At 31.8% G+C, this 26,197-nt stretch overlaps 1 protein-coding gene across 2 annotated transcripts in view; it reads left to right on the top strand.

Annotated features, from left to right (window-relative positions):
* Nucleotides 1–15,990, top strand: part of acj6 (abnormal chemosensory protein 6) — a 71,564-nt gene extending 55,574 nt beyond the window's left edge. Inside the window, exons 3-4 of one of the 2 annotated variants that reach the window (XM_034338275.2) lie at nucleotides 3,306–3,494; nucleotides 11,211–15,990. In XM_034338275.2, coding sequence (XP_034194166.1) covers nucleotides 3,306–3,494; nucleotides 11,211–11,975 — 954 coding nt within the window. In that variant the 3' untranslated portion in view covers nucleotides 11,976–15,990. Of the gene's footprint in view, nucleotides 1–3,305; nucleotides 3,513–11,210 lie in introns of both variants that reach the window. The other variant, XM_034338274.2, reaches the window with a different exon arrangement.
* The last annotated feature ends 10,207 nt before the right edge of the window (nucleotides 15,991–26,197 follow it).

Genomic DNA, 26,197 nt, shown 5'->3' with positions numbered 1-26,197 from the left:
TACTATTTAACGAGTAAATAGGTTTTATTAATTTGTATTTTTTGTTAAAAATTATTTTATTACTGTTAATAATTCGGCAGTTCATCCTGCATCCTGAATACTATTCACGGAGAGCATAGATAGATACCTCTCAGCATTTTAATATTAAATATCTTACAGAAGTTGCAAAAAGTAGCAAAATTTTTTGATTGGATATCATAGTTGAGATCTAACTTTATGTCATTGAGGGTGACTTTCGATGACTATCACAACTGTTTCTCTACCGTTATAATAACATGTACATACAGTAACAGTTAACGTGACGTTGAGAAAGGAAATACAAGACTTTATTTAAACATATTTTGCATCACTCGTATGCAAAGCTTATCTGCATACCAAATACATTTTAATGGTGAAATGTTATTGAAATATTGTAAATGATTTTTTGAAATATAAACTTTCAGCTTGATACATTTGTCTTCTTTTATTTTGGTGCGTACTAAGAAGCATGAAAATTCGTCAACTTTGACGATCTATATTTCAATAACCAATCACAATATTTTTAAATTTCAAGCGGCATTGAATGCTGTAACATATGTATATGTATATCAGAGCTCGGCAAGATTTGCACTTTTCAGCCGATTTTCAGCTGGCTCCGCCTACCGCAATTCTCCTTGCCGCGACGACGTTCAGCGCGCGGCCTATGAACCGTTTGAGGCTCAGGAGCGTATCACTCGTGAACATATGCTGGCAATAGCTTTCCACCCCACCCGCGAGGTACATACTATTGTCGATTGTCGATGCGTTTTTTTTTAGTGGTTGCCAGCATACGTTTACGAGTGATACGCTCCTGACCCTCAAACGGTTTGTAGACTGCGCGCTGAACGTCGCGGCAAGGGGAATAGCGGTAGGCGGAGCCAGCTGAAAATCGGCTGAAAAGTGAAAATCTTGCCGAGCTCTGGTATACATATACAGTTCGTCGCGAACCGAACAAAATAATTCTCGATCCGATCCGAATATCGCTTACCCCTCGCACATCTATTCTTTCGAGAACCCGACCCACAGTGGTCAAAATGCAATTTTCGAAGTATGCAACAACTCTTTGCTGTCATAGTACATTTATTATATATATATTTGAAAAATTTTTGGAAAATAGTTTTTCGCGACGAACTTTATCAAACATGGCTATGAAATTTAATTCACTTTGAGCCGATTAAAACAATTTCTTGCACATCTATACTTTGGAGAACTCAACTCGACTCGAGCGAATATTTTTTAATTCTCGTATACCTCTATCATATATGATATTTTACAGTAGGTATACCTACTTTTATATCATGAAACAGTGAGAAATGTATGATGTTTCCAAATCGACCATTAAATGTATATAAGACTATACTAAAATATATAAGACTATTATTTAAATAAATGGAACAGTATTTTTTATTCGATACAAAAGGATTATACAAAGTTCATGTTAATGTTAATAACCGCTGTTTCATTTAATTGCTGACTGATTATGATGAATAATAAATGTTAAACATCGATTCATACGAATAGATAACACTCTCCAGAAAGTAACTATTGTATTGATTGGGTATTTGCAACCAAACATCTAACAACGTATATTCTTTTTAAAAAGTCTAAATTGCACTATATCACAATTGTTTCTATTTCTTTAGAATAATGTAACGATGTTTCTTGCACGCTAGCCAAACCTTGTAACATGCTGCGTGTGACAGATGCAGTTGACGCGAAATGTCCCATATAATATCGATTGCCACGGTATAGCAGCGTACGTGAACAAAACGAAACCATAAATTTGCTTTCCAACTGGTATTTCATGTGTCACCCAAAAGAAGGTTATACTTACCCTTTCATTCTTATTCGTTCGATTGTCCACATCCAATGATCCTAATTCTAATAATACAATTCAAAGGTACATAAATAAAACTATTTTAATGAAATATTTCAATGAATTTCGGAAAATATTCTTAACATACTACAAATTTTTACGGAATTTCTACTCTGTTTTACGGAATAGATTTAGTTTTCCTGAAATTATAATGTATTTTGTTAAACTCATTTTTTTCATGATAGTGTGTCACAATGTTAAAATCTTATATTAATTAATACAATTATTATTAAAAATATCTCTTGTTTAATCAACACCGAGCAGCTGGTAAAATGTACATATGTAAATACGGGAAATTATTGCTGCTGTTATTATTATTCTTATTATACGTCAGAAATTACTATTGCATAATAGTATAAGTAATAATAATAATAATAATGGCTATTATTATTGTCAATTAATTTATCAACAATTCATCAATGATTATATTTTCTTTGAAGAAAATATAATTGTTGTCATTCATTTTTTGGCTGAAAAGTGGCAAAATATCTTGATGAAAAAAACTATTCCCTGATTTAGGAAATATTATATTAAAGATAATTATTGACTTATAGGTAAAGTATAAAGATCTTCTAAACAATGAAAACTTTTGCATATTTAATAAGAGAAAAGAGAGAAATAATTTTGTACAGTGTTAAATAACTTATGGTGTGATATTTGTGCACAAAATGCAAAATTATTTCTATTGGTGTTATAACGGACAGTTTACGAAACATGGAACAATATCTGGACCCTATGATCGTTTACTTTTAGTAGCTCTTCAACCTCAAAATAGCCAGTATCCCCAGCTACATTTGACAAGCAAACGAATTTGATTAGCAAATCTCGTAGGTCACGGGTAGCCCCTTTTCAAATAGCATTAATCTAACTGGCCGAATCGCAGTCCATTGTCCATCGTTTTCACGTTAACGCGTGCATAATTTTCCTTTAATCTTATTAAAATTTCGTATAAACTGAATTTAAGATATAGATTGCATTACATTTAATAATTCACTACAAATGTTTAAAATATTTTATCTTATATTGCAAAATTTGTCATTTTCTTTACTTTTATAGTACTTGTCAAAAGCTATACGTTATATTTTTTACAAGCAAAAAATAACATTTAGTGCAACTTCAACTATGTAAACTTTATAAAACATATTTTTGATGAACCGTCAAACCGAATTTTTTCTTAGAATCTATCATTAAAGACGTAATTTAACTTCATTAAATATCACTCGCAAGTATCTATTCCTGGATCATTCTTTGATCCAAAAATTTGTCCAACTCCTGTAATGAGATATTCTTGAAGTGATTTAGATTTGTTTTAAGGAAAGAAAGAAAGTTTCTTTGAGAATTTTACCGTATCAGCTTGACGTACGATCCTTGATCCTTCAATCAGTGTCACGTGTCGCTTTTAACGTTGCAGGGTGACTTATTCGGGGGCTTGAACAGCGGTCTACAAGACGGCTTACTTTCGAGGGCAGAAGCTTTGGCTGCGGATTTAGGAAAACACAACGCAGGCACCCCAATGCCTTTGAAGCATGACCCTGTTTCCGTTTATCACCATGGAGCCCACATGGCAGCCCCGCATCCAAATAACCGGCCACATCATCAGGTACATTCACACCTCTTTGTGAGTCTACATTTTTATCATACTAGTCTCATATTAATGTTTTCTATAAATCCGCGTTATTGTTAAAAGATTATTGTTAAATGGTTTCGTGGTCACAATGCCCCGAATTGAGTATATTTCAAATGAAAATGATTGAAAATAATTATTATTGTAATAGTTCTGTCCAAGTACGATAAGTGATTAATACAAGTGTATTGAAAATATTTATTTGAAATACGGTACCTGGAGTGATTAATTGAAGCAAAGTATAATAATTTAAGTAAATGATTAGAAATCACTTTATGGAAATAATATTCAAGCGTATACAAAAAAATACATAGGATAAACTACACAATGACTGGCACTTTAAGTTAAAACTCTATTTAAAAAGGTCAGATATATTACACATTTAGTGAATTTGTATTTCACATTAAAAACGTAAAAAAATGATTTCAATTATAAAATATGTTGTAGATTAAAAGGACAAAAAATTATATCAAATATTTATCGTTGGTACATTTAACATGGTGATTAAAATCCTTAACATTTTTAACAAGATTATCAACTGAAAACCAAGCTCTTGAACTTATAAGTATGTAATATTTAACATGTAAGTAAAATAAGTATGAATCATTGCTAAATTTGAGAATATTAATATAATAATTAGTACAATGTTAAAAATTAGTATAGCTTACTTTGACTGATGAATTAATGTGTTTTGCTACGCATGTCTATTTATATGCATATAGGATCAGTTAAATTAGTAGCAAAATAATAATATATGGTTGTATATTTTATTTCAGGCAAAAATTTGCTCACACACACACGCTCGAATGAATTACGATAGGGGATAAATTACCTCAGATGCATAACAATTTTATTAAAACTTAATGTTGCTACCAACAACGAAATTTATTGATGAAACAATTATCGCAATAAAGTATGTACCTACGCCAAAACACAGCTTCAAAATATATGTATAAAATACAATATTCGAATGTGATTATAACTCGCAACGAATTTCAACGAACCGGTGAAACCACTGATAATAATTCATTATGCTTGGCAATTAATTATGATCTATGATTAATTTCAATTAAAAAATTCAATTGTCTGCCGATGCAAGCAACAGATTTTAGTTTTGAACTAAAATGAACGAATTTAATATTTGATATTATCAATAATAAATAAATTTATAAAATATCTATATTTTGCTTTTACGTTTAACGTTCGTTAACGAAAGAAATTTTTATAATTATTGAAGAGGACAGTGGACCGCGAATAAAGATCATAAATATAACATTTATTGAATAATACAAAAATCCGTACGCCGCGCCGCGATCACGGCAGTTGTTTGCACACTCTGTAACGGACATCATCCTAATAGTGATGGGCGATACAGTATCAATATTTAACATGACATATGTATGTATTTACATATATACAGTATTGTCATCGTCCCGTTTCGAGAACAAAGTCAAGCCGAATAGCATACCTGCTCCGTAATAAGCAACTGTTCGGTCCCGAGCGAATTGCTTATTTCGAGGCAATACTGTATAGTTCATTCAACGTAAACAACAATTTGACGTCATTGTTTAGTACTGGCGGCTACAATATTGATCTCAATGTATAGTAATGCAAAAGTTAATAAATAGTTATTGTAAACGTAAATTACATTTGTATATAGATTTTAAATAATCCTCGTAATGGATGCACGTCCAAAAAAATTAAAATATTAAATATAATAATATGTTTATCATATATAAAACAAACATTTGAATAAATAGTCTATCTTTTACTGAACTTCACTTCTAATTTAATTGTACGTATTGATATCAATAAGATCGATACTTTATTCTCAATTGATGTATATCGATACTTTGGTTATCGATATGTATCGATACCAAATATCGATGCAATTCAGAAATATGCCCATCACTACTTTCTAACAGACGTGAAAAAGCAAAAGAACGCAGCACGCCTGAAAAAAAAAAAATAATTTATATAAAGTAATTACTAGCTATTGTTTTGAAATAAAAATGCTTATACTGATGCTCACAATCAGGAATTGCAAATTATTATAAATAAGTTTTCTGATTGGAATGATACAACAATAAAATACTATACTTTGTTATAGTAAACAAAAAAAGAAATATGAAACTTTAAAATTATAGATGTAATGGTATTTGACTTTAAAACTAGGTAGTGTTATAGAGGGTTAAAAGATCGCTCAATAACAATATGTTAGATTGCAATTAAATTCATTCACAATTTTTCGCATGTCTTTTCGGTTTTTTTGAAACTTTTATTATTGGTAATTCAAACAATCTGAAGCGGATGAGTAGATGATAGGATAACAATGGGGTGAAGTCAGCAGTGTGCAGTGACCTCGAATGATCTTCTTGAACGTAGGGGCGTATCTCGTATATGTATGTATTATTTCGCCAGTGGGACGATTCGTAACGCAACACACGGGGTGGAACGCAATCAATTTTGTCAGAATTTTATTTTCGACTTGTCGATTCTGTTTTACGTACACTAGTAAAATTGCGCGATATATAAAAATACTTAATAATGGTTATCTTTTTAACCGACTTCGAAAAGGATAAAATATTTTATTTTCCATCTTCTTTTTTTCTTACAGAGGACTTCGTTACAGAAATAACAGCTAGAAACTAATTTTCCCATTTCAAAAGTGGTACTTTAGTATCTCTGATAAATCACATTTTAATCGTTCACTTTTGCTAAAGATTGATTGCAGATTGATGATACTTCGTTAATACTGAACAACCTAATATTCAAAGAAACATTAAAGAACTCATCAATAAGACATCAGATAAAGAAGCAGTTTCATTGATCTGAATGAGAATCGGTCGACTATTAGTCGCGAGTGTATTCAGTGACCATGACGTGGGTGTATAGATCCCAGTTCTGGCTTCCCGCAGTGCGGTGATACGAGCACCCTTCTCCTGCTTTACAGTTCTCCTTCTCGCTCGTACCTATGAATCTCCCGTACAGATGGTCAAACAGCAAGTGTCCCATAAAGTCTGTTTTTATACGCGAGGTTGACGAATTCAATAACAGTGCAGTGGTGTCCCACCGGCTTGCTTAACGCGCAACATATTACGTTCACGAACGCATGTAACGAGTTTTGTATCATTGGCAGAAAACGAAGGGTGCGCAGGTTAGAGTAAAGGAGAAAAATCGTAAGCGTGCAATAGAATAAGAGAGATATACAGAGACGAAGAAGAATGAAGAGAGAGAGAGAGAGAGGAATCGACTAACCCTACCGTCGTGTCAGCGTAATGATGAAATATTGCGGGGGTCTCTAGAGCCCTACCTTGCACGCCCCTGGGCTAGCTCCTCGCTCATCCCATATTTGCTACCATCCTTCTTCAACCCTGTACCTTCTTCCTCTTTCCTACTGCTACCTATCCACCACCCACCCTCCTGCATTTCTGATGTAACTATGCTATTCCAGAGCACCCCTGGACCGAAACCGTACCATCCAGTTAGCTCTTGCTATACTGCATATTCTCGTGAGAATAAATGTTGCGTGTACCAACCTATTCGTACGCATACGCGTCACGCCCTATCTACTTATCGCAAATGTCCTGTAGGCGCATGATCCTGCACGAGTTGGAATGTATTACATTTTCCGTTTTTCGCCGATTTATATGCAGGATCCTTCTTATTTATATTTTACGATCTTTTCGAGTTCAGAATTAGAAGTGCGTTAGGAAATCGTGGACTTGTAATGTTAATACGGATGTTTTGAGATTGTAAGGAATGTTAGAGTAAAAGTATGAGTAATTCCAGAAAGCAGTTTTTTATTTTTTTCGTTTTAATGAATTTTTGTTAAATATTTATTACGATTTTGTACGATATTACAGTAGTGGATAAAAGTTTAAGACGGCTACGGTGATATTATTCTTATGAACGGTCTAGGATAATTTTGAATTGATCACATTATAATCTAGTTTACCCATTAAATTCGCAATCTTTAATTTCATGATATCTAGAATTATTTGTTAACATTTAATAGATAACATTTAATCATATTTGTTTTAAACACTTTTCGAAGTACTAATTTTTTGCAGTTTTTTGCTCTTTGTGATCACGTTACATAAAAGAGGTACTGCAAATGCTGTTAAGTATTTTAGTGGACATGTAATTCGTATTATCAATGTATCGAACAGAGACTACTAAAATGCGTTAACACTTTCATATTATATACGTCATCCATCAAAGTTACAAAACTAATGAAACTATTTTTAAGTTATTGTAATACCAAATTGATAGCAATAAAAATAACTAAAAAATCTGAACATTGGTATTTACTTTGCACACAGGTTTAAATAAAGAGTATTTGTATTATAATTATCCACTATTAACATTTATTTTTATCTATTTCGTACATTACTAATAATTAGAAAATATTCTTAGCGCTGAATTTATTGTAAATATCAAGAAAATGAGATACCAGAAATTGTACGATGTTACGCTATTCACTTTTGTGTAAAACCAAATAAAAATATACAATCGGTTTGCTAGAAGAAAATTAAGATTTCCAAAAAATTGATTTGATATTTCTTGTAATAGAAACTGATTAATTATTCAATCATTCTCTGCTGAATAACTGACAAAATTTTGTTTCTTTCATAATGTAACTAAAAGTCTTTGAATTTTAAAGGTTTCTAATAAAATATTATTTCGAAAGAGTTGAAACTTTTTAACTTGACTTAACTTACGTTAGTTAGCTAAATTTAAGAGTTCAAAATATTTTGAATTACAGTAAACCAATAACATGTAACAGTTACAAAGTGCTGATTTTTCAGAAATAAAAATTCTCTGAATAAAATGAACGTATAAAAGGTTTGTAATACCTAAAGTTTGTTAAAAAAATATAATTTCGTATAAGTTCGTTTGTTAGTTTAGAATTACTTAAAAAGGGCTATTTTATTTTGTATAAAAGGTTTGCAATAAAATTTGTAAAAAGACAAGTCTCGTTAATTTTGCGGTACCTAAACCACATGTTTGTTTATATTTGACGAAGAGAAAAAATTATGATTTGGTCACTGGAATATCTTTAAGAGAGAGAGAGAGAGAGAGGAAGGTAGGAGAGAGAAAGAAGTACAGGAGCGCTAGCTAGCGTTCCGTCGCGTCAGTTTCTAGGAGGAAAAATACGAAGAGAGATCATAAATAATTTGTAAGGGGTCGTGCACACTGTATTCGCGACGGCGACCACGGCACGTGCTGCATAATTGTGCGTGTTAGTTTGTACACGTTTCCTCTTCACCTTTGCATCCTTGTCCCACCACTTTGCACACTACTCGTTTCATTAATTTCTTTCTTTTCACAACGCTAACAAGTACAATTAGGTATATGTATAATTTTGTTATCAAGTAATCTATTCTCGATCGATTCTATTGATTATTAAATATTGGAGCATGTTAAGAACAGTATGTTTAATAAGCATTTACTAATTTTATGCACTTATTTAAATAAATATCTGGTTCCTTTATATTAAATAGTTAATTTTGAAATTATGTCATGTTAATTTGAAGTTTAATGTTTGATAAAAATAGTACATCAAAATTTCATCAAAATTCTTAACGCAATATGGTCGATTATTAGTTATAACAAATAATTATCAATTTATACAAATAATTTCCCATACGAAATCTAACAAAGAAGTTTGGATTTTTTATATTTACCATGTTTTATGCAAACAACTCATCTTTATAATCTTTCACTTTTTTTTCTAGATAAAGGAAGTTTATCAATGAAATGTCAATCTTGAAATTTTCATAAATTGTCTGATGACGCTGAGATTGTTGTAATACTCTGTGTAATTTTTTCAGACGCATTGAAAAATATTTGTATTAAATATTCTATTAAAGTGACTAACAATAAGAGATGTAAATGATCAATAACTAATTTTTCTTATTGATTATTGTTTGATTTGCTTTTTATATTCTCGCCTATTTCAAAATTAAACCCGATTATACTACTTCCTGTAAGTATTTAATCAACAGGACTAACATCAACCTTAACACAAACTAATATTTAAATATAATAGGTGTGTCAGTCAATAATCTACTATCTGGTTAAACTTCGTTTTGTAGTACCATTTTTGTTTTGAACTGTTTTTGCATTATCTGATAATATTCACACGAAATGTAGGATGGGAAAAAAGTCGCAAAACAATTGGAAAAATTCTTAATTCCTTTAAATTTTATTTTTTCCCTTTTCTTGCTTCGCAGAACAACGTATAGCATTATCCCTTCGTATGCTATGCCGAAGTCCACTTGAGAGCGATCACGCACACAATGACGGAACTGTTGGCGTGCGTAGCCAAGTGAGGATCGGCGACGAATATCCCACCACAAAACTAAAACATACAATGCAGAAGCAAACGACGCAAACTTCTCAGTTCCATAACCAGATAGAATCACTATAATTTTTCTGACAATTCAGAAGATTTTCATTCCCGTGATCCACAACGAAAATCCTAACTTAATATAAAATTAATCATTTTGTAATATTATATTGATGAAATTCTCGACCTCGGGCGATCGTTTGTTTGGTATAAGTCGGTGCGGTTCTCGAGCATTCTCGAGCGACCGCTAACATGTATTAGTGAAATATCGGCGTGAGTTTAAAAGTGACTCCGGCAAAGGCCTAGAAATCGCAGTAGTCGGAGGGTTATTCAACGTACCAAAAGTTGTTATATTTTATTTTGAAAATCATCACTCAATGATACTGATTCAAAAAGCTTATCGTCGTCATTTTAATGTGCGAAATTTGTCTAACACCTCACCCTCTAAATCGATTATTCTACGTTTACTGCAATCTTTTCAACAACATGGTGAGGTATGTGACCTTCCATGTTCCGGAATTTAGAGGGTGGATTTCTATAATAAATTTCCCAGATATACTTTAAAGTTTTTGCAAAAGATGTTCCATTCGTTTTGCGACTTTTTCCCCATCCTGTATAATGATTTTGAGTATCGGAATCAATTGATTCAAAAGTTATGCGTTGTTTTAGAGTTTGCTACTTTTGGCGTATTGTATGGCCAACTTTATCTTTCCAGGACTCTTTTGTTTGACTTATATATACATACTTACGTGCTATATTGTCCATATTTAATTGAATAATGTCTCATGAATCAAAAATAGACCGTTAAGGTGATAGTTTTTGTTGGTATTATGAATTTTGATATTATGATTATAATTGTTGACATTACTGACTGAACAGTTCTTTATGAGTATTCAAAGTGTCTATTGTATCTTCTTATGTCTTCTTTTATCATTTTGTGCCTAGATAATCTAATTTAACCTAACCAATGGATTCCGACACTCGAAACCGTTATATTCCGTTTTTATTTATCCAATATTATTAAATTATTCGGAAAAGGTATAAATAAAGATGGTTCAGCCCACCATCTTTGTAATAGATGAAAAAATGTAATTTTAATTTATAATATACTGCCTTGTTGTTTTTCATTTGCTAAACAGTAATGTACAACATGTATTGTACAACATTACATATAAATTAAATTGGAAATTTGGTTTTATTAAAACTATGTGCCACATTTAACATACCAAAAAAATATCAATTATTCACTGGTACACCTAATAACTTTCCAATATGTAATAAACTTCTCAGCCATCGTCGATGATTCATAACCCAATTTGTTCATTTTGCTGTTGCAGATGAGCCATCCAGGTATGGAAAGTCTGGACATGTTGGACCCAGCCAATTCAATGACTACGTTAACTCCAATGTCAGAAAACACCGGCGGTGGTCCTGGCCATCACGCCGGTATCCATGGTCCTTCGGTGTACGGAGGCATGAACGGAATGATGAGTCATCATCACCATCACGGTAACCTAGGCGGTGGAGGCGGTAGCGTACCACATCCGGCTCACCATCATCCCGCAATGGCAGCGGCCGCAGCTGCGGCTGCAGCTGCAGGCTTGCATCCGGACGCGGACACGGATCCACGAGAATTGGAAGCGTTTGCGGAGAGGTTCAAACAGAGACGCATCAAGCTCGGTGTGACGCAAGCCGACGTCGGTAAGGCATTGGCAAATTTAAAGTTACCTGGCGTCGGGGCGCTCTCCCAATCAACGATATGTCGGTTTGAGTCGTTGACGTTATCCCATAACAACATGATCGCCCTGAAGCCGATCCTGCAAGCGTGGCTCGAGGAGGCAGAGGCTCAGGCGAAGAACAAGAGGCGAGATCCCGACGCTCCGTCGGTATTACCAGCTGGTGAAAAGAAAAGAAAGAGGACCAGCATAGCAGCACCTGAGAAACGATCACTGGAGGCGTATTTCGCCGTTCAACCGCGGCCATCCGGCGAAAAGATAGCCGCGATCGCGGAGAAACTCGACCTGAAAAAGAACGTTGTCAGGGTCTGGTTCTGTAACCAACGACAAAAGCAGAAGCGCATGAAATTCGCGGCTCAACATTGACCCGAGGGTGGCTTGTGACAGCAAAACTGACCGTATCAGCTGCCCAGTCTCGAGCCCAAACCAGAACCCTTGACCGAGTTTCAGGGATGGCCGTAAAAAGAAACGAGATATAAGTGGATATAAGGAGGACAGGCCATTGCTGCGAGGAATTAAACCGTCAGTTCAACTGTAATATCTACGTTGGACAGTTGTACAGTTACTGTACTGATGGCGTTCGCTAAGGATTCTCGGTTTCAAGTGGATCGAATAATATAGCTCGATACTGTGGCAACAGAAATGACGATAGTCAGACTGTCACAGGCTTAATACGAATATTTTGTGGTTATTGCGTACGCGCGATGTTCTCGACGCGTCTTCTAAGGAATTTTCAATTGACTCATCGATTTGCGAGTCTGCTCCTCTGAACCTTGCTATTCATTTGTAAGTAATCATTTAATAATAATTTTCAATAATTTTTAACAATTTTTTATTATTTGCGACGTTTTCCTGGTTTTAATTTACACAACACGCTCAATGATTGAACAATTTATTAGTCAGATAATGATCACAATTTCATTAGATAATGATTCGCGTAATTTACTTTATATTGAAAGTATATTTCATTCAGGTAATATATTAGATTATCTCAGCAATTTGAACGAGCCTTTGAATTGATTATTACACTATTTCTTTTTTTCTTTTTTTATATGAACTTCTGAAGTGATCTATTATTATTATGAAATTTACTAGTTTTTGTATACGTTAAGAATTTCTGTTGTATATTAATACGAAAAATAAAATAATAAAACATTTAAAGTAAACGAGACTGAGACTACGCGTTATGAACTGGAAGCTGCGGTACATGTTGCATAAGAATATCATATAAAATGACATAAAAAAGCTCTTACGGAAAGCCTAGATCAAATCATCTGCAAAGTGAGATAGAATTTGTGAAGCATATCAGCTACGATCGCGATAAAACAGTTTACGAGCGTATCCACTCTCAAACCAACTCGTATCGACTGGAAATCGTCGTTGATGCTGATTTCATGATCACGGACTTTGTCAAAGCACTACTAAATTTAGTGTATACACCAGCAAATTCCGCTTTATAAATGTTAATTTTCAAATTAAATTAAATTAAAGAAATCTGGAAGACACCAACTATTTATATCATATAAAATTTATTTAATTTATTAAGCGAATTCAGTCAATTCCTATTAAAAAAAGGAAAAAAAAATCAATAGACGCACACAGAAAATTGTGAACATGTTCTGAGACTTTTCAAATCGTTAAGGTACAAAAATTGTTCAAATGTATAAAAGTTGTTAAAACTGAATGGTAGTTTTGAAAGAAATGCATCAAAAGCCCAGAAAACTAAAATTAAATAAATTACATATTTCTTCTTGATGATAAATTAAAAGGATGGAGGTGATTCTCGTGAATAAAGAAGAGTCAGTTGAAACGTACATAGCCAAATAATCGTCAATGCGTCTTGGAAAGTACAATTCGAAACATAAAATATAAAAGTACGTATTGTTATAAAATCGACGCGCCAGTAACGTCGCGCCGAAGAAATAAGTGATATTAATCCTAACAAAGACACATGAGACAGTGTAAAAAGTGAGAAACTAGAGAAAAAGAGAGAGAAAAATGTATGAGTGCGAGAAGAGTAAAAGTTATACAATGAAATATTCAATACTGGAACGAATTCTTTTAAATTATTTTATCACAGATTTACATCGTTTCGTTGCTCTTTTTAATTTCAAAAGTAAAAAAACAACGATTTAAGGAAACCAAACTTTAGTAATTATTTTACAGAGAAATATTATATTAATTACAGTTACTTGTAGAAATTTTAAAAATTTTTACTGATAAAGTTATTAAAATTCTTAACAATAATTTGCCTATTTCTACGAAACTGCAAATTACTAAAGTTTCTGGAATTATTTATTACTAATATTTATTAAATCACGATCGATCCAGTGGTGTATATAGATTAGCGAAATGCGCGAGATGAGGGTGAAAGGGAGGAAGAAAGTAGAGGGTGAGAAACCAAGACAAAAAGAAATATTAAGAGGACGTGTTACGTAGTGATATTGGACAATCAGTGAAAAGACTGTACCATATCATATTGAAGCAATATTGTAGTTATTAGTCAATGAATTAATTAACTTTATTTGTATTTCCCGTGACTAATCGCGCGTTCCCTGTACGTATGCCAGAAAGTTTCCTTGTGGCAAATGAAAATAAAAATACGACAACATCATCACGAAACGAACCAATATCAAACGAAATATTTTCAACGAATGACATGATTAAAATTATAAAATAAAAACTTCTTCGTGATTGATTTAGTAACATTGGGAGCGTGATTGGTCGGTCAACAATCACCAAGAAATTGTTCTCTCGATTCTTGATAAACTACTCGTTATATTTCACGACCAAACGCGATTTATTTTTGTTTCTTTAAGATTTCGTTGGCAACGAAATCCGAGAAACGAGATCCTCGTCTGATTATGCACGCAATTAGCTGATCACGTCGTCGACCACAGGAACCAGATCAAAATAAAAATGATATTTGATGATACGTGATCATGCTTGAATCCATCAGCGTGCACCCAGCAATACCGCGAGGATATTATTCGGTAAAAAACGAAGAATTATATTACGATACATCGCTGTAATAGTTAAAAACTAAGCGAACAGTTGGTAATCGTTTTTAAATTGTATATATACATAAGAGAATAGGTATTTTCTAGAAAAATAATAGTCTATTGTCATTCTATTAGGTAACAGACAAAAAAAAGGTTCTAGTGCAATATAGAATTTAATAACATTCATTATTATTTTGTTGGTTATCAATCGTTATTTTGCCTCCGTCTAGCTCGATGGAATCAAAATTGTCGCTCCTATCAGACATCTCAGATGTGTGAAATAGTGATGGAGATTGGGTCAGTATTGTGATATGTTGTAATATTGTACATACAAATAAATTCATTCAGAACGTGGCATACCGTTTTAATCTGTTTGCTATTAAGGGCGACTACGATCGCTTGCCGTGAGTACCTACTATGAATAACTATACTGCCCTTCTTATAATTAATTAAAATGTCTTATCTATCATTTTACATTTTTCTAAATATTTTGAGATATTTAAAGTTTGGTATACATTTGATTCTTTAAGTAAAATTGGAATGGCCTATGTATCCTTTGCAGGAAACTAAAAATAGTTTACATAATTTATTTGTTTAATTGCTTTTCAGATAGTTTTATCATTTTTTTCTGGATATTTCGAAATGATAGGTCAATTAGGCTAACAATAAGAGGGGTAGTACAGAAGATTGTATGTAGTCATCTAATGTAAAGCGTTTACATTTCCAAGTAACATCATTACTTTTTTTCATTATCATTAAAATAATAATTCAACATAGTAACATTTACAATAAAAAATGCCTCTTTGCAAATAAAATTTGATAAAGGCAATTACTTTATTTTACATTATACAAGGTGTACCGGAACCCGCGTAACTCCCGGCAATGGGGGGTTGCTGGGGTGATTCTGAACAACTTTTTCCTTTACCAAAATCAATTCGACTTATTCATTCTACATGAACGATTCATTATTTTATTCGTTGTTCATGAACAACCAATAATTCCACATTGTTCTTAATTTAAGACGATGTAACATTTATCGCACGCTTCTCTTGATACCCATTCTATGTCAATGCGTTTGTTCACGACCACGAGCGAAACCCAACGTCCCCGTGGTTCAGCGCGCGTTCTACGCGCGCTCTTGTTGGCCACTGTTTTTCGTTAATAACTCAAAAACGAAGCTACAACCAACATTTTGGTAAAGGAAAAAGTTGTTGAGAATCACCCTAGTTGACAACCCCCATTTACGAAAGTTACGCGAGTTCCGGGACAGCTTGTATATTAAATTAGATAATTTAACGGTTCAATAATGCAATTTTAAGTGTCTGTAACAAATGTTTTTGATTATTGTTTCCTATAATAAATAAATATTTTTTGATATCATCTACCGTCATGGCTGTAATCAACTGCCAATAAGTTTATCATTGTTTGATATAATTTTTAAATATGAAATCATTATAATGTCTTAAAATATTTTTTTATGTTTGTTTATTATGTTCAGAATGTGGCAACATTAAAATTATTATACAAAATTAGGAAACAGTTAAAAGAAATGCAAACATGTACGTACAATTCTAATAAGGAAGGTTTTTGAGGTGTGCCGCCCCCGATTGTTTTGATTTTTGGATATGTTTTAAAGGACAGAAAAATAAGGTATACGTGTATTTGTTATTTTGGCCCGTTTTCAAATTTAGGGCGTATTAAACGACTCCCTAAAGTTTCGGCTATAATAAGCTATCTCGAAAACTATCATAGATAGAAGGAAACTTTTTAAGGAAAAGTTTTATGATTTTTTATGAGCATATAACAAATGGCTATAAATTTTGTAAAAAATAATTTGTTTATAACATTATTTCAAAAGTAATCACAATTTACATAATAACAATAAAGAACATAAATTTTTTTCTGAATCAATGGTGTATTATATACTATGTTTGCCTCTTACATTTTTGCATATTTTAATATTATACAATATGCATCGCGCACATATGCTGGGTCGCGGTCATACCAAATATGGATGCACGGTTAATACACATTACGATATCTGGCGTTTACCATGTACGCTAGGCGTTAGTAAAGTTATTTATAGCTTACAATATTAATAAAGGTTACTTTAGTACCTATGTATTAATATGCGATAAAGATGGTAAGGAATATAATAAATGTAAATTAATTTCCGGTATTAGTAACATGATTGGTGCAATTATATTTCAAGTGTATGTTAGATATGTGTATGTGGTATAAATTTATAATCTGAACCTTTTATAAGATGCATGCAATTTACAAAATGATTCACTTAATATTCATATTTGTTGCAGAAGTGATATTCATGAAAAAAAATGTTTTAAACAAAATGCTTTCTTACACCAAGAGCATCTAACTATCGATGTTTGATAATCATTTTTAATCACCGTATTACAAAATCAATACTGTGATCACGTTGAACGCTCGGATTTGAGTAAAGAACTAACCAACTGTTGAGATATAAGTAGCAAAACTTCGGAAAATATAACGCATGACTCGATAAGCTGTTATTGTTAAGCGTACAAAAATATCAAGTGACTCGTGCATGAGTGGCAGAACTTTTCAAGAAAGTGCACAGTGCATTAATGATGGTTTTAAGAACTACATACATATATGTATACACGTATGATTAATTGTCTACTGTTTGTTAAGTGCGTAATATGTAAGTATCACTTCTCTATGCATTCACTGATTCTGTTTCATGGCGTTAATATCGATTTAGAGTCTTATGATATGACTCATGCTCGGCCGACAGAACTTCCTTGGTCATCTGATACCTACATAGATTGTAGTGTGATAAAAACAAGAGAAAGAAATAAATAAAATGTAGCCGATCATATACATGTTGTTTGCGAGAGAAAATCGTTGCAAGAAAGATACATATTGACGGTACGTCATATACATACATATGTATGTATGTATAGTATGACCGCGAACCGGCGTATATGCGCGGTGCGTATTGTATAATATTAAAATATGCAAAAATGTAAGAGGCAAACATAGTATATAATACACCAATGGTTCAGAAAAAAATTGATGTTCTTTTTTGATATTATGTAAATTGTGATTAATTTTGAAATAATGTTATAAACAAATTATTTTTTACAATATTTATGGTCAGCTGTTATATGCTCATAAAAAGCTATGAAACTTTTCCTTAAAAAGTTTTCTTCTATCTATGATAGTTTTCGAGATAGCCTATTATCGGCGAAACTTTAGAGGGTCGTTCACCCCCTAAATTTGAAAACGGGTCAAAATAACAAATACACGTATACCTTATTTTTCGGTCCTTTAAAACATATCCAAAAATCAAAACAAACGGAGGCGAACACCTCAAAAACCTTCCTTGTAAGTGGAAGATAGGTAAATGCGAAATGTTATGTATATCACGTATATAATTATTTTATTACTTTAACGATAATCTCAAGAATTAAATGTTAAAAAATTCCAAAGGAGAGATTAGAATTAATGACGTTATCTGAGGCTAATACTTACTGTTTTTTCATAGAAAATAATACCTAATTGAAAAATAGTTATATATCAATTACATTTTTAATCATTGCCAAAAATATGGTGATAACTTAAGGCCTACTTAGATTACCTGCAACTTATCACATTACTGTCTCAATATCCATCACTGATTTACATCATCGTCTAACTCCTGTTCGAAACACTTTTCTTTCATCAATTAAAGATTATTTTGATGATCTAATGATGGTCGCGTGTTATCAATAACAGAAATCCTGCACAATGTGCAAATTAGTTGAAAAAGGGAATTAATTTATCGTGATCCTCGGAAATATTTTGACCCTCGGACGATAGAATACCGACAATAAAACAGTGACACCATAAATATAATTTTAGACTTTCTCAAATTTTCTTCATTTTATTAAAATCTATCATTCAAAAATTTGAGTGTCTAATGTTAATCGAAGTAGGTACTGTTTTTATAGGCCTGGCTCCATCGTTTGAGGGTTAATTTCCACGGATAGCATTTCGAAATAGCGAATGATCGTAACTATTTTTATTAAATTAAATTATGGATTTGTCTGTTTTTTTTTTTTAAATTACAGTGTCTACTGTAGTGCACGATTACTGTGATGCTTTGAAGTCACTTTCAATATTATTTATTTAATTTCGAGAATGAATAAATATGTGGAAGATCAGATTGGTAACTGAAGCAATTTATACTTTTCAAAATGTCACGATGACATGTCATTGATCCTTTAGCCATTTGATGGGACAACCAGAGAATGTGATACCGATAAATCTGTTGTTTCAATCAAGAAATTCATATATGTACGTGTTTGTGTCTCATTAAACGTTCAGCATCAAATACACACATCGTGTTGTAAATTTATAATATTGCATAGCATGCTCGGTTTTTTTTCATTAAGGGAATACATACAGCTAGAAATGGCAAAATGTTTTACATATTTTTTAACACATTAAACGTGTTTTTTTTTTAACCGTATTTTTAAAACATCTTGAAAATGACTAATTTAGAAAAAAAGTTCTTCGCGAAGAATCTTTTATCTTAATTCCTATTTTTTGTTAAGCCAAAGAGCAGATGTTTTTTGCGGAAAATTGTTTCATTTCATTGTTAAAAATCAATTTTAAAATGTAACCTAGCCTATGAAAATCTATGTTCTTTTCGTTTTAGATAAATTCTATTATGCGTATTTTTTGTTACAGTTTTATGTAGATTTTTGTAAATATGGTTTAATATACGTATTTATTAATAGACTAAAAAAGAGATAAAAACATGTTTTATTTTTGTCTTAACAAATTCATAGGTGTCGATCTCTTCTTGGACTTTCGAGGTGAATATGTATAGATATGTCCCTTTATACATAATGTATGATTGATGATTTGTAGTGTCGTACAGTTCAAAACTGTAGAAGTATGATTAAATCGATTATGTGTCATCTGCATTTCTTTCGTCTCTTATTATCATCATCAGATATGTACTAGGAATCGTTTTTGTTTTTCTTTTCTCTTGTTGTTTTGTATCTTGAAATGCTCATCTAACGAACAAGTTATCGGAATCGTACAATACAATTTGCTTGTAATAATCATTAAAAAGTGTCTTTCTCTCCCCATGATACGATGCGACGTAATGCCACAAAATTGGTTAAAAAATTTCTTCGAAGGAGAATCTTCTAAAGGGCAAAACGTTTAGCAAACATTGATGACAGGGTAACAAATCATATCGCAATGTGCTTTTATCGGTTATTCATTATCGTAGTATACACTTAAGAATTTTGCTATCTGACGCGAGTAGGTATATGGTAGCGTGAATTTTTTTTTTTTAAGATCATTGATGATCTTTGAAAAAATTATGTGTTTAAAGAGGAACAAAGGAAACCTTTAATCCACAGTATTTTGCATACTTGTACATACAATTAATGGGGAAAAAAAAGAAAGCAATTTCTAATAAATTGATCGTTCGAATCTTCCTATATTTTATGTTCTGCAAAAAGGAGCTAATCTTTATAACTGCATTTCATAACACAGGAACAACAATCGACAAACAGTATCGTTTAGTAAAAGTATCTAATTTAAGAAACTCGAACCTCTTTCTAGTGTATTCTACGTGCCAACTATTTTGAAGGAACGTCAACAAAGTCGTAATTAAAACCTACTCATTATACTTAAAATCAGATGCATGTACAATTTGGTATTCCCTTCATTTTAGTGGTAATCTTTAACTGAGCTGTTTGTAAACCACAATAATTAACTCCACTCTAGAAATTTTTTAACATTTCAATATTGCTTACTTGACTTACATTATTTCATCAATTTTCTTTTTTTTTTCTGTGGAGTTAATTGATTTGGCAAATGAAGAGTTCAACTCGTGAATAGAAAATGAGTACCAACGTGTACATACATTCTACATTTACAATAACTGCAAAGGTAATCGTAATACTATATACAGGATGATCCATGAAAGTCTAATAACAGAGTTATCTTCTTCAATTTCTATAGTTAAGGACATTATATCTTTTTGTACTTATTAAAATAAGAGAATGGTAAAATATTCAAAAAGGTTCATCGAAACAAGAACATGAAAAAGTTTCAACTAATAACTTACAATTAATTCTTCGTTTTTAATTACTGTTGAAGAAGAAATTTATAAACAAATGAAACGTTTTCGAACAAAAGAGTATAGCAGGATAAGATGGTCAAAAGTGCCCTTGAGCCGATTTTATTCAGCAATGCACCATTTTATAGCTTATAATAAAACACCATTGTACACCAAGTTTCAACCCTGTATCTCAACCGGGAGGGTAGTTACAGGGTGAAAAAGAAAAAGTGGTTTTTACCATATTTTCCTTATTTAATGGCATTCAAAAAATCTGAAAAAATTCTAGAATATTCTAGCCATGTTTCTTTATGATTATGAATTTTTTCAGATTTTTTGGTTGCAAATCCTAGGCGTGAAAAATCAAAAACGCAAAAAAAAGTTGAAAAATTGAGATTTCGGATAGAAACTTTCGAGACACTAGATTTTTACTTTCACAGTAGTTAGATATTAGTATGACTGGTGTCCTCAATTTTTTTCAGATTTTTCAGTCGTGCACCACTTATTTTTATGTATACTTCATGATAATATATTTTAAAAATATTTTTCATACGTTATTAAATGATTAGTGTGTATTCTTGTGTAATTAATAATTTAAAAAAAAATGATTTTAAGAAAAAAAAATATTCGACGTTCATGGAGCGTGCACCTGCGACAAAAAACTTTACAGCGGTTCCGCGTTCGGACACCTTAACCATTTAGCCACCGACAATGTTGAAAAACTGTCGAATATTTTAGGAGATACCGTGTGTAATTCTCAATAATTTACAATAACTTCACTCTCTCCGTTCAGATCTTACTCCATTCATTGCAGAAATATTAGAAATCACATAATGCACTAAGTGTGTAAAGGAAATGTAATAAAAATTGAAAGTATTTCTCATGTTATCTCACGAAATATGTCGAAAATATTGGTTTTTGATTTTTTTAAACACGGCGCATCCGACTGAAAAATCTGAAAAAAATTGAGGACATCAGTCATGCTAATATCTAACTACTGTGAAAATAAAAATCTAGTTTCTTGAAAGCTTTTTTTTTGCATTTTTGATTTTTCACGCCTAGGATTTGCAACCGAAAAATCTGAAAAAATTCACAATCATAAAGAAACATGGCTAGAATATTCTAGAATTTTTTCAGATTTTTTGAATGCTATTAAATAGGGAAAATATGGCAAAACCCACTTTTTCTTTCTCACCCTGTAACTACCCCACCCGGTTGAGATACAGGGTTGAAACTCGGTGTACAATGGTTTTTTATTATAAGTTATAAAATGGTGCATTGCTGAATAAAATCGGTTCAAGGACACCTTTGACCATCTTATCCTGCTATACCCTTTGTTTAAATAATTCTAACTTCAATAAAAGAAAAACATTTCACCTACTGCACTTACAAAAAGGAAATTTATACCACTTTGTTTAATTAGTTAACAACAATTTTTTAGGAACTAGAAATATCCTAAAAATAAATACTAACGTTTTATAATTATTTTTTAAATAAGTTTAAACTTTTAAACGACAGAATTTCAATTATTGAAAGCATGGTTTACTAGAAAGGAAGTAAACGTTAAACAATTTGTTTATTTCTGTCCATATTTTTAACATTAAAAAGGAATAATTTCGAAGTAAAACACTTGTTTTAATCGTATGTAATTCCTTCTTCGTTAACTTTGAATAAAATGATTTTTTAAAACTTGCTTACATGGATCGCTCTATATTGACACTAGTCGACTCAAATTTTCCCAAAGTGCAAGACAAAGCAAATAATAATAATTAAAGAAATACTAGACAAAGTCCTACCTACATGTATGTATGTATCATGCTTAAAAACAGGAAATTCTTGTATACATACGTTGCTCCTTTATTTTAATGAAAGAGTTGTTTCTATCAAGAACTATCAATTAACGATGTAATCGAACTGTACTACGTTGACAGATACAATTATAAAAGGGTTTGTATAAAATACTACGGGAACTACTAATTAGTAGAAATAATAACTATCAACGATTAGATTGAATGTTCGTAATGAATCTAAAGAAAGCCAAAATGAATTGTTAAACCTAAAAATCTTACTCATAGATGTATGCGTGATCAATTTTCATAGATGTCAATCAGCGGAATTGTTTAGCGATTCAATATATTTTTAACAATTGCGCTTAGTTAATTCTATTTTTCTTGTTTCATATTATGGGATCGTGAAGGATCTATTGTAGCAATAAATAAAAGAAAGATGGAAATGTAATTAAAAAGAAATAACTCGTAGATGAATTAAATAAAAGAGAACAGCTCCCAAAAACTTTAATACCTACACTGAACTTAATTAATTATATTTTCATTTTTATCAAAATGCATTTCCTTCGTCAATGTTCGTGTATTTTTATAAATGATATACTATGAGGTTAAAAAGGAAAAATTCACAAAATGCACCTTCCACGCGACTTAAGAAACATTCTATCTTGGGCTATCGACGAAAATACAAGATAAATCACGAATTAAAGGTTTCATTTTTATTTGTACAAATCCAAAGGTCCCTGTTTTGTTATCAAAGATTCTTCAACAAGAATTCGAACATAGTTGTAAGCATTGGAGGATATTTGATAATTTTTACAAAAATTAATTGTATAAAAAGAAAGAAAGACGAACGTGATTTGGTTAGAGAAGAAAAATTCTGTAATATATAATTCGAGATCTAGCAGTATACATATATTGTAAAAGTATCCGACTACCATTTTACGAGTAAGAACACATAATTGATGAACGACATAATAATATTATAAAGACATATCATAAAGTATTAGTTTAATTGCCTGATACTGTAGAATTTCTATGTACATATGTTGCGTGCAACTTGGATAGCAAATATGTAAATTTAATAAATTATTTAAGAGAGTTTGGCAAACACGACCAAAGTTAGCTAAGTAATCTTCGTTTTATTCAATGTATGGCTTTACATTTATTCTTATTCGTCGTAGATACTTTCACTAGTTTGTATATAATCAAAAAGAAAAGGTAAATATCTTTGTAAATTGTTATCTGATAATAATTGATGCACTAGTTACATCTATTCGCTTTTGATCTACATATATTTGTATGTTGACCAGATTGACCAGCGTGAAGAAAAAGAAAAATTGTTCGTGTCCTTTTTACAGTAGCAGAGAATTTTTGTAAACTTATACACATGGTGTACCTACGATGTATAGTTTCTAATAGATTTTCATTTGTGATCAGACACCACTTCGCGAAATAAAAAAAATTGTACGTTACGTGTACAGAACGGTGAAGTGAAATTTTTAAAAAGATGTTTCTTAAGTGTACACCAAATTGCGCGCAATGTAAAACAAACAGAAAGGAAAACAATTTTCCTTCATACTGTACATATCATGTGCCATAACTCGTTTACTATACTTTGTGTCCAACTTTGTTCCAAGTACCTACTCAATTATAAATATTATAGTATAATAAAGTAAACCTTGATGTTATTGATAAATTTGTATCCTTCTATTTTTCCTTAACAAATAAGGTAAATTGATCTGGTTCTAAATATGATCCAGTGACATTTTGATATACTTTTCAGGATATGTAAATAAAATTCCATGTTATTATTATTATCATTGTACAATATTAATATATAATTTAATATGAAACTAAACATTCTAGTTGCAAACGTGCAATATGACCAGAATAAGTTATTTAGTAGGTCCACACAATCAATGGGGGGGGGGGGGGGGGGGGGGGAAGATTAAAAAAAAACATAAAGTAATTAGGTAAACACAATCTTCTTTTACTTTACTTTAATTTTTCTGCCTTAATATAATTATAGAATAAATAAGTGTATATAAACATTTCAAACAAATGTTTTTATGCGTGTCCTTTAAAAATTGTACACAGATGAATATTGGTTATTTTATTATTAACTGCAGATATGTAGTTTAAAACCTATAATTTTATTGAATATGTCTCTTTGTTTATACACTCGAACAAATATTAGTTTAATACAGGTAATACAATCTCGTGCAATATTTTTTATTGAACCAAATTCAGACGCAGACACATTGCATGTCATGTCGCTATCAAGTATTGTATGCAATTACAAATTTATAATGTGAACACGAATAGACCGTTAAAAAGATTATTTATCCAAATCAGGAAATCGCACTTCAACGCACGTTTCAAATAAAATAGGTAATGTTACCGTCGCGATACGTGATTGCTATCAAAAGATTTAATGACTTTACTTGGAAAAATCATATCCGATTAATGTCTTCTTGTTAATTAGCTTAAGCTCCTCTCTTTGTTTCTTTTTTTCATGCCAGTATATTATACAAAATTACTGTGAATACTAATTATTGTTTTTAATCATCCAAATACGTTCTGGTGAATACGCAAATTAAAAAATATTTTACATTCAATTAAAATAAGCTAACTATCTAAAATTCTTCAAATCATTATTATAATTTACATAATACCAATGTACTTTGTTACATTAGAACAGTTCATAAACTAAAAATAAATTTACTTTGGCAAACATTATATGTATAATACCTACGTAGTGTCTTGTGCTATAATCCATTTCATTTTTAAATTTCATTTTGTTATTAAGAAATTTTTGAATGTATGTTTAAAATATTAGGTGCTATATAATCCAAATAAAATAATACTTTGAATAATACTTCCTGTTTCAAATTATTATAATAACGTTATTTAATTTAAACTTTGTAATATCTCGTGATATGTAAAATTTTTTTCTCTAAATTTTGCCCAGCTTTGGATCAAAATGCACTATATTTTCTTCTTCTCCTTATAAGTTGATTTCCTAACGAGATTTTATAAAGAAAACGCAGTACCCGCACAGAACGGAACAACAGCATTTATTAAGGAAAACATTAAGAAAACAATGATCGAATAGCTATCAATGTTAGTTTTGCTAATGGTCTCCAAAAATTGCAGTATCTAGATCAAAGTTCAGACAAGAACCGTGACAAACACTTTGCTTTGTAGCTTGTATAGGACAACCTGTTCCAGTGTCAGAAGAGAACTCAAGAAGGAAAAAGGCCGCGAGGGAAACGAGTTTATAGTATCTGCTGATTAATTGGTACAGCATGCAAACACCGTTCAATACCTAAGGCTTGTTTACTTGTGTACACATTGCTCATAAGGATGGTGGAGTATACGGGGGTCGTTCAATACGAGGCTACGACACGACCTGTGCACTCAGGCTCGAACATGTGGCAGGCGTGCCTAACTCATGTAGCTTTTGTGTTACAAATCATGTTTACATTATCGCTACACTTGTGCGGTTCTAACCGGCGGCGCGGCGGCGCGGCGGCGCGGCGTAGGTACTATGCGTTCTCAATGACCGAATAGCCTGGGGATAAATCGCAGCCAATTTGCCTTCAGGGTTCGTTTGATTAGTTTGATTTTTGGATTCGTTTTCAGACCAACAATCATTTGGGGAACGAATGTCCTTAGTGCTGGTATAGCTAA

The sequence above is a fragment of the Osmia lignaria genome, chromosome 14, assembly GCF_051020975.1.
Source record: "Osmia lignaria lignaria isolate PbOS001 chromosome 14, iyOsmLign1, whole genome shotgun sequence".
Classification (NCBI taxonomy): Eukaryota; Metazoa; Arthropoda; class Insecta; order Hymenoptera; family Megachilidae; genus Osmia; species Osmia lignaria.
The sequence above is the reverse complement of the archived record's forward strand: the minus strand, read 5'-3'. Positions and strand labels throughout refer to the sequence as shown.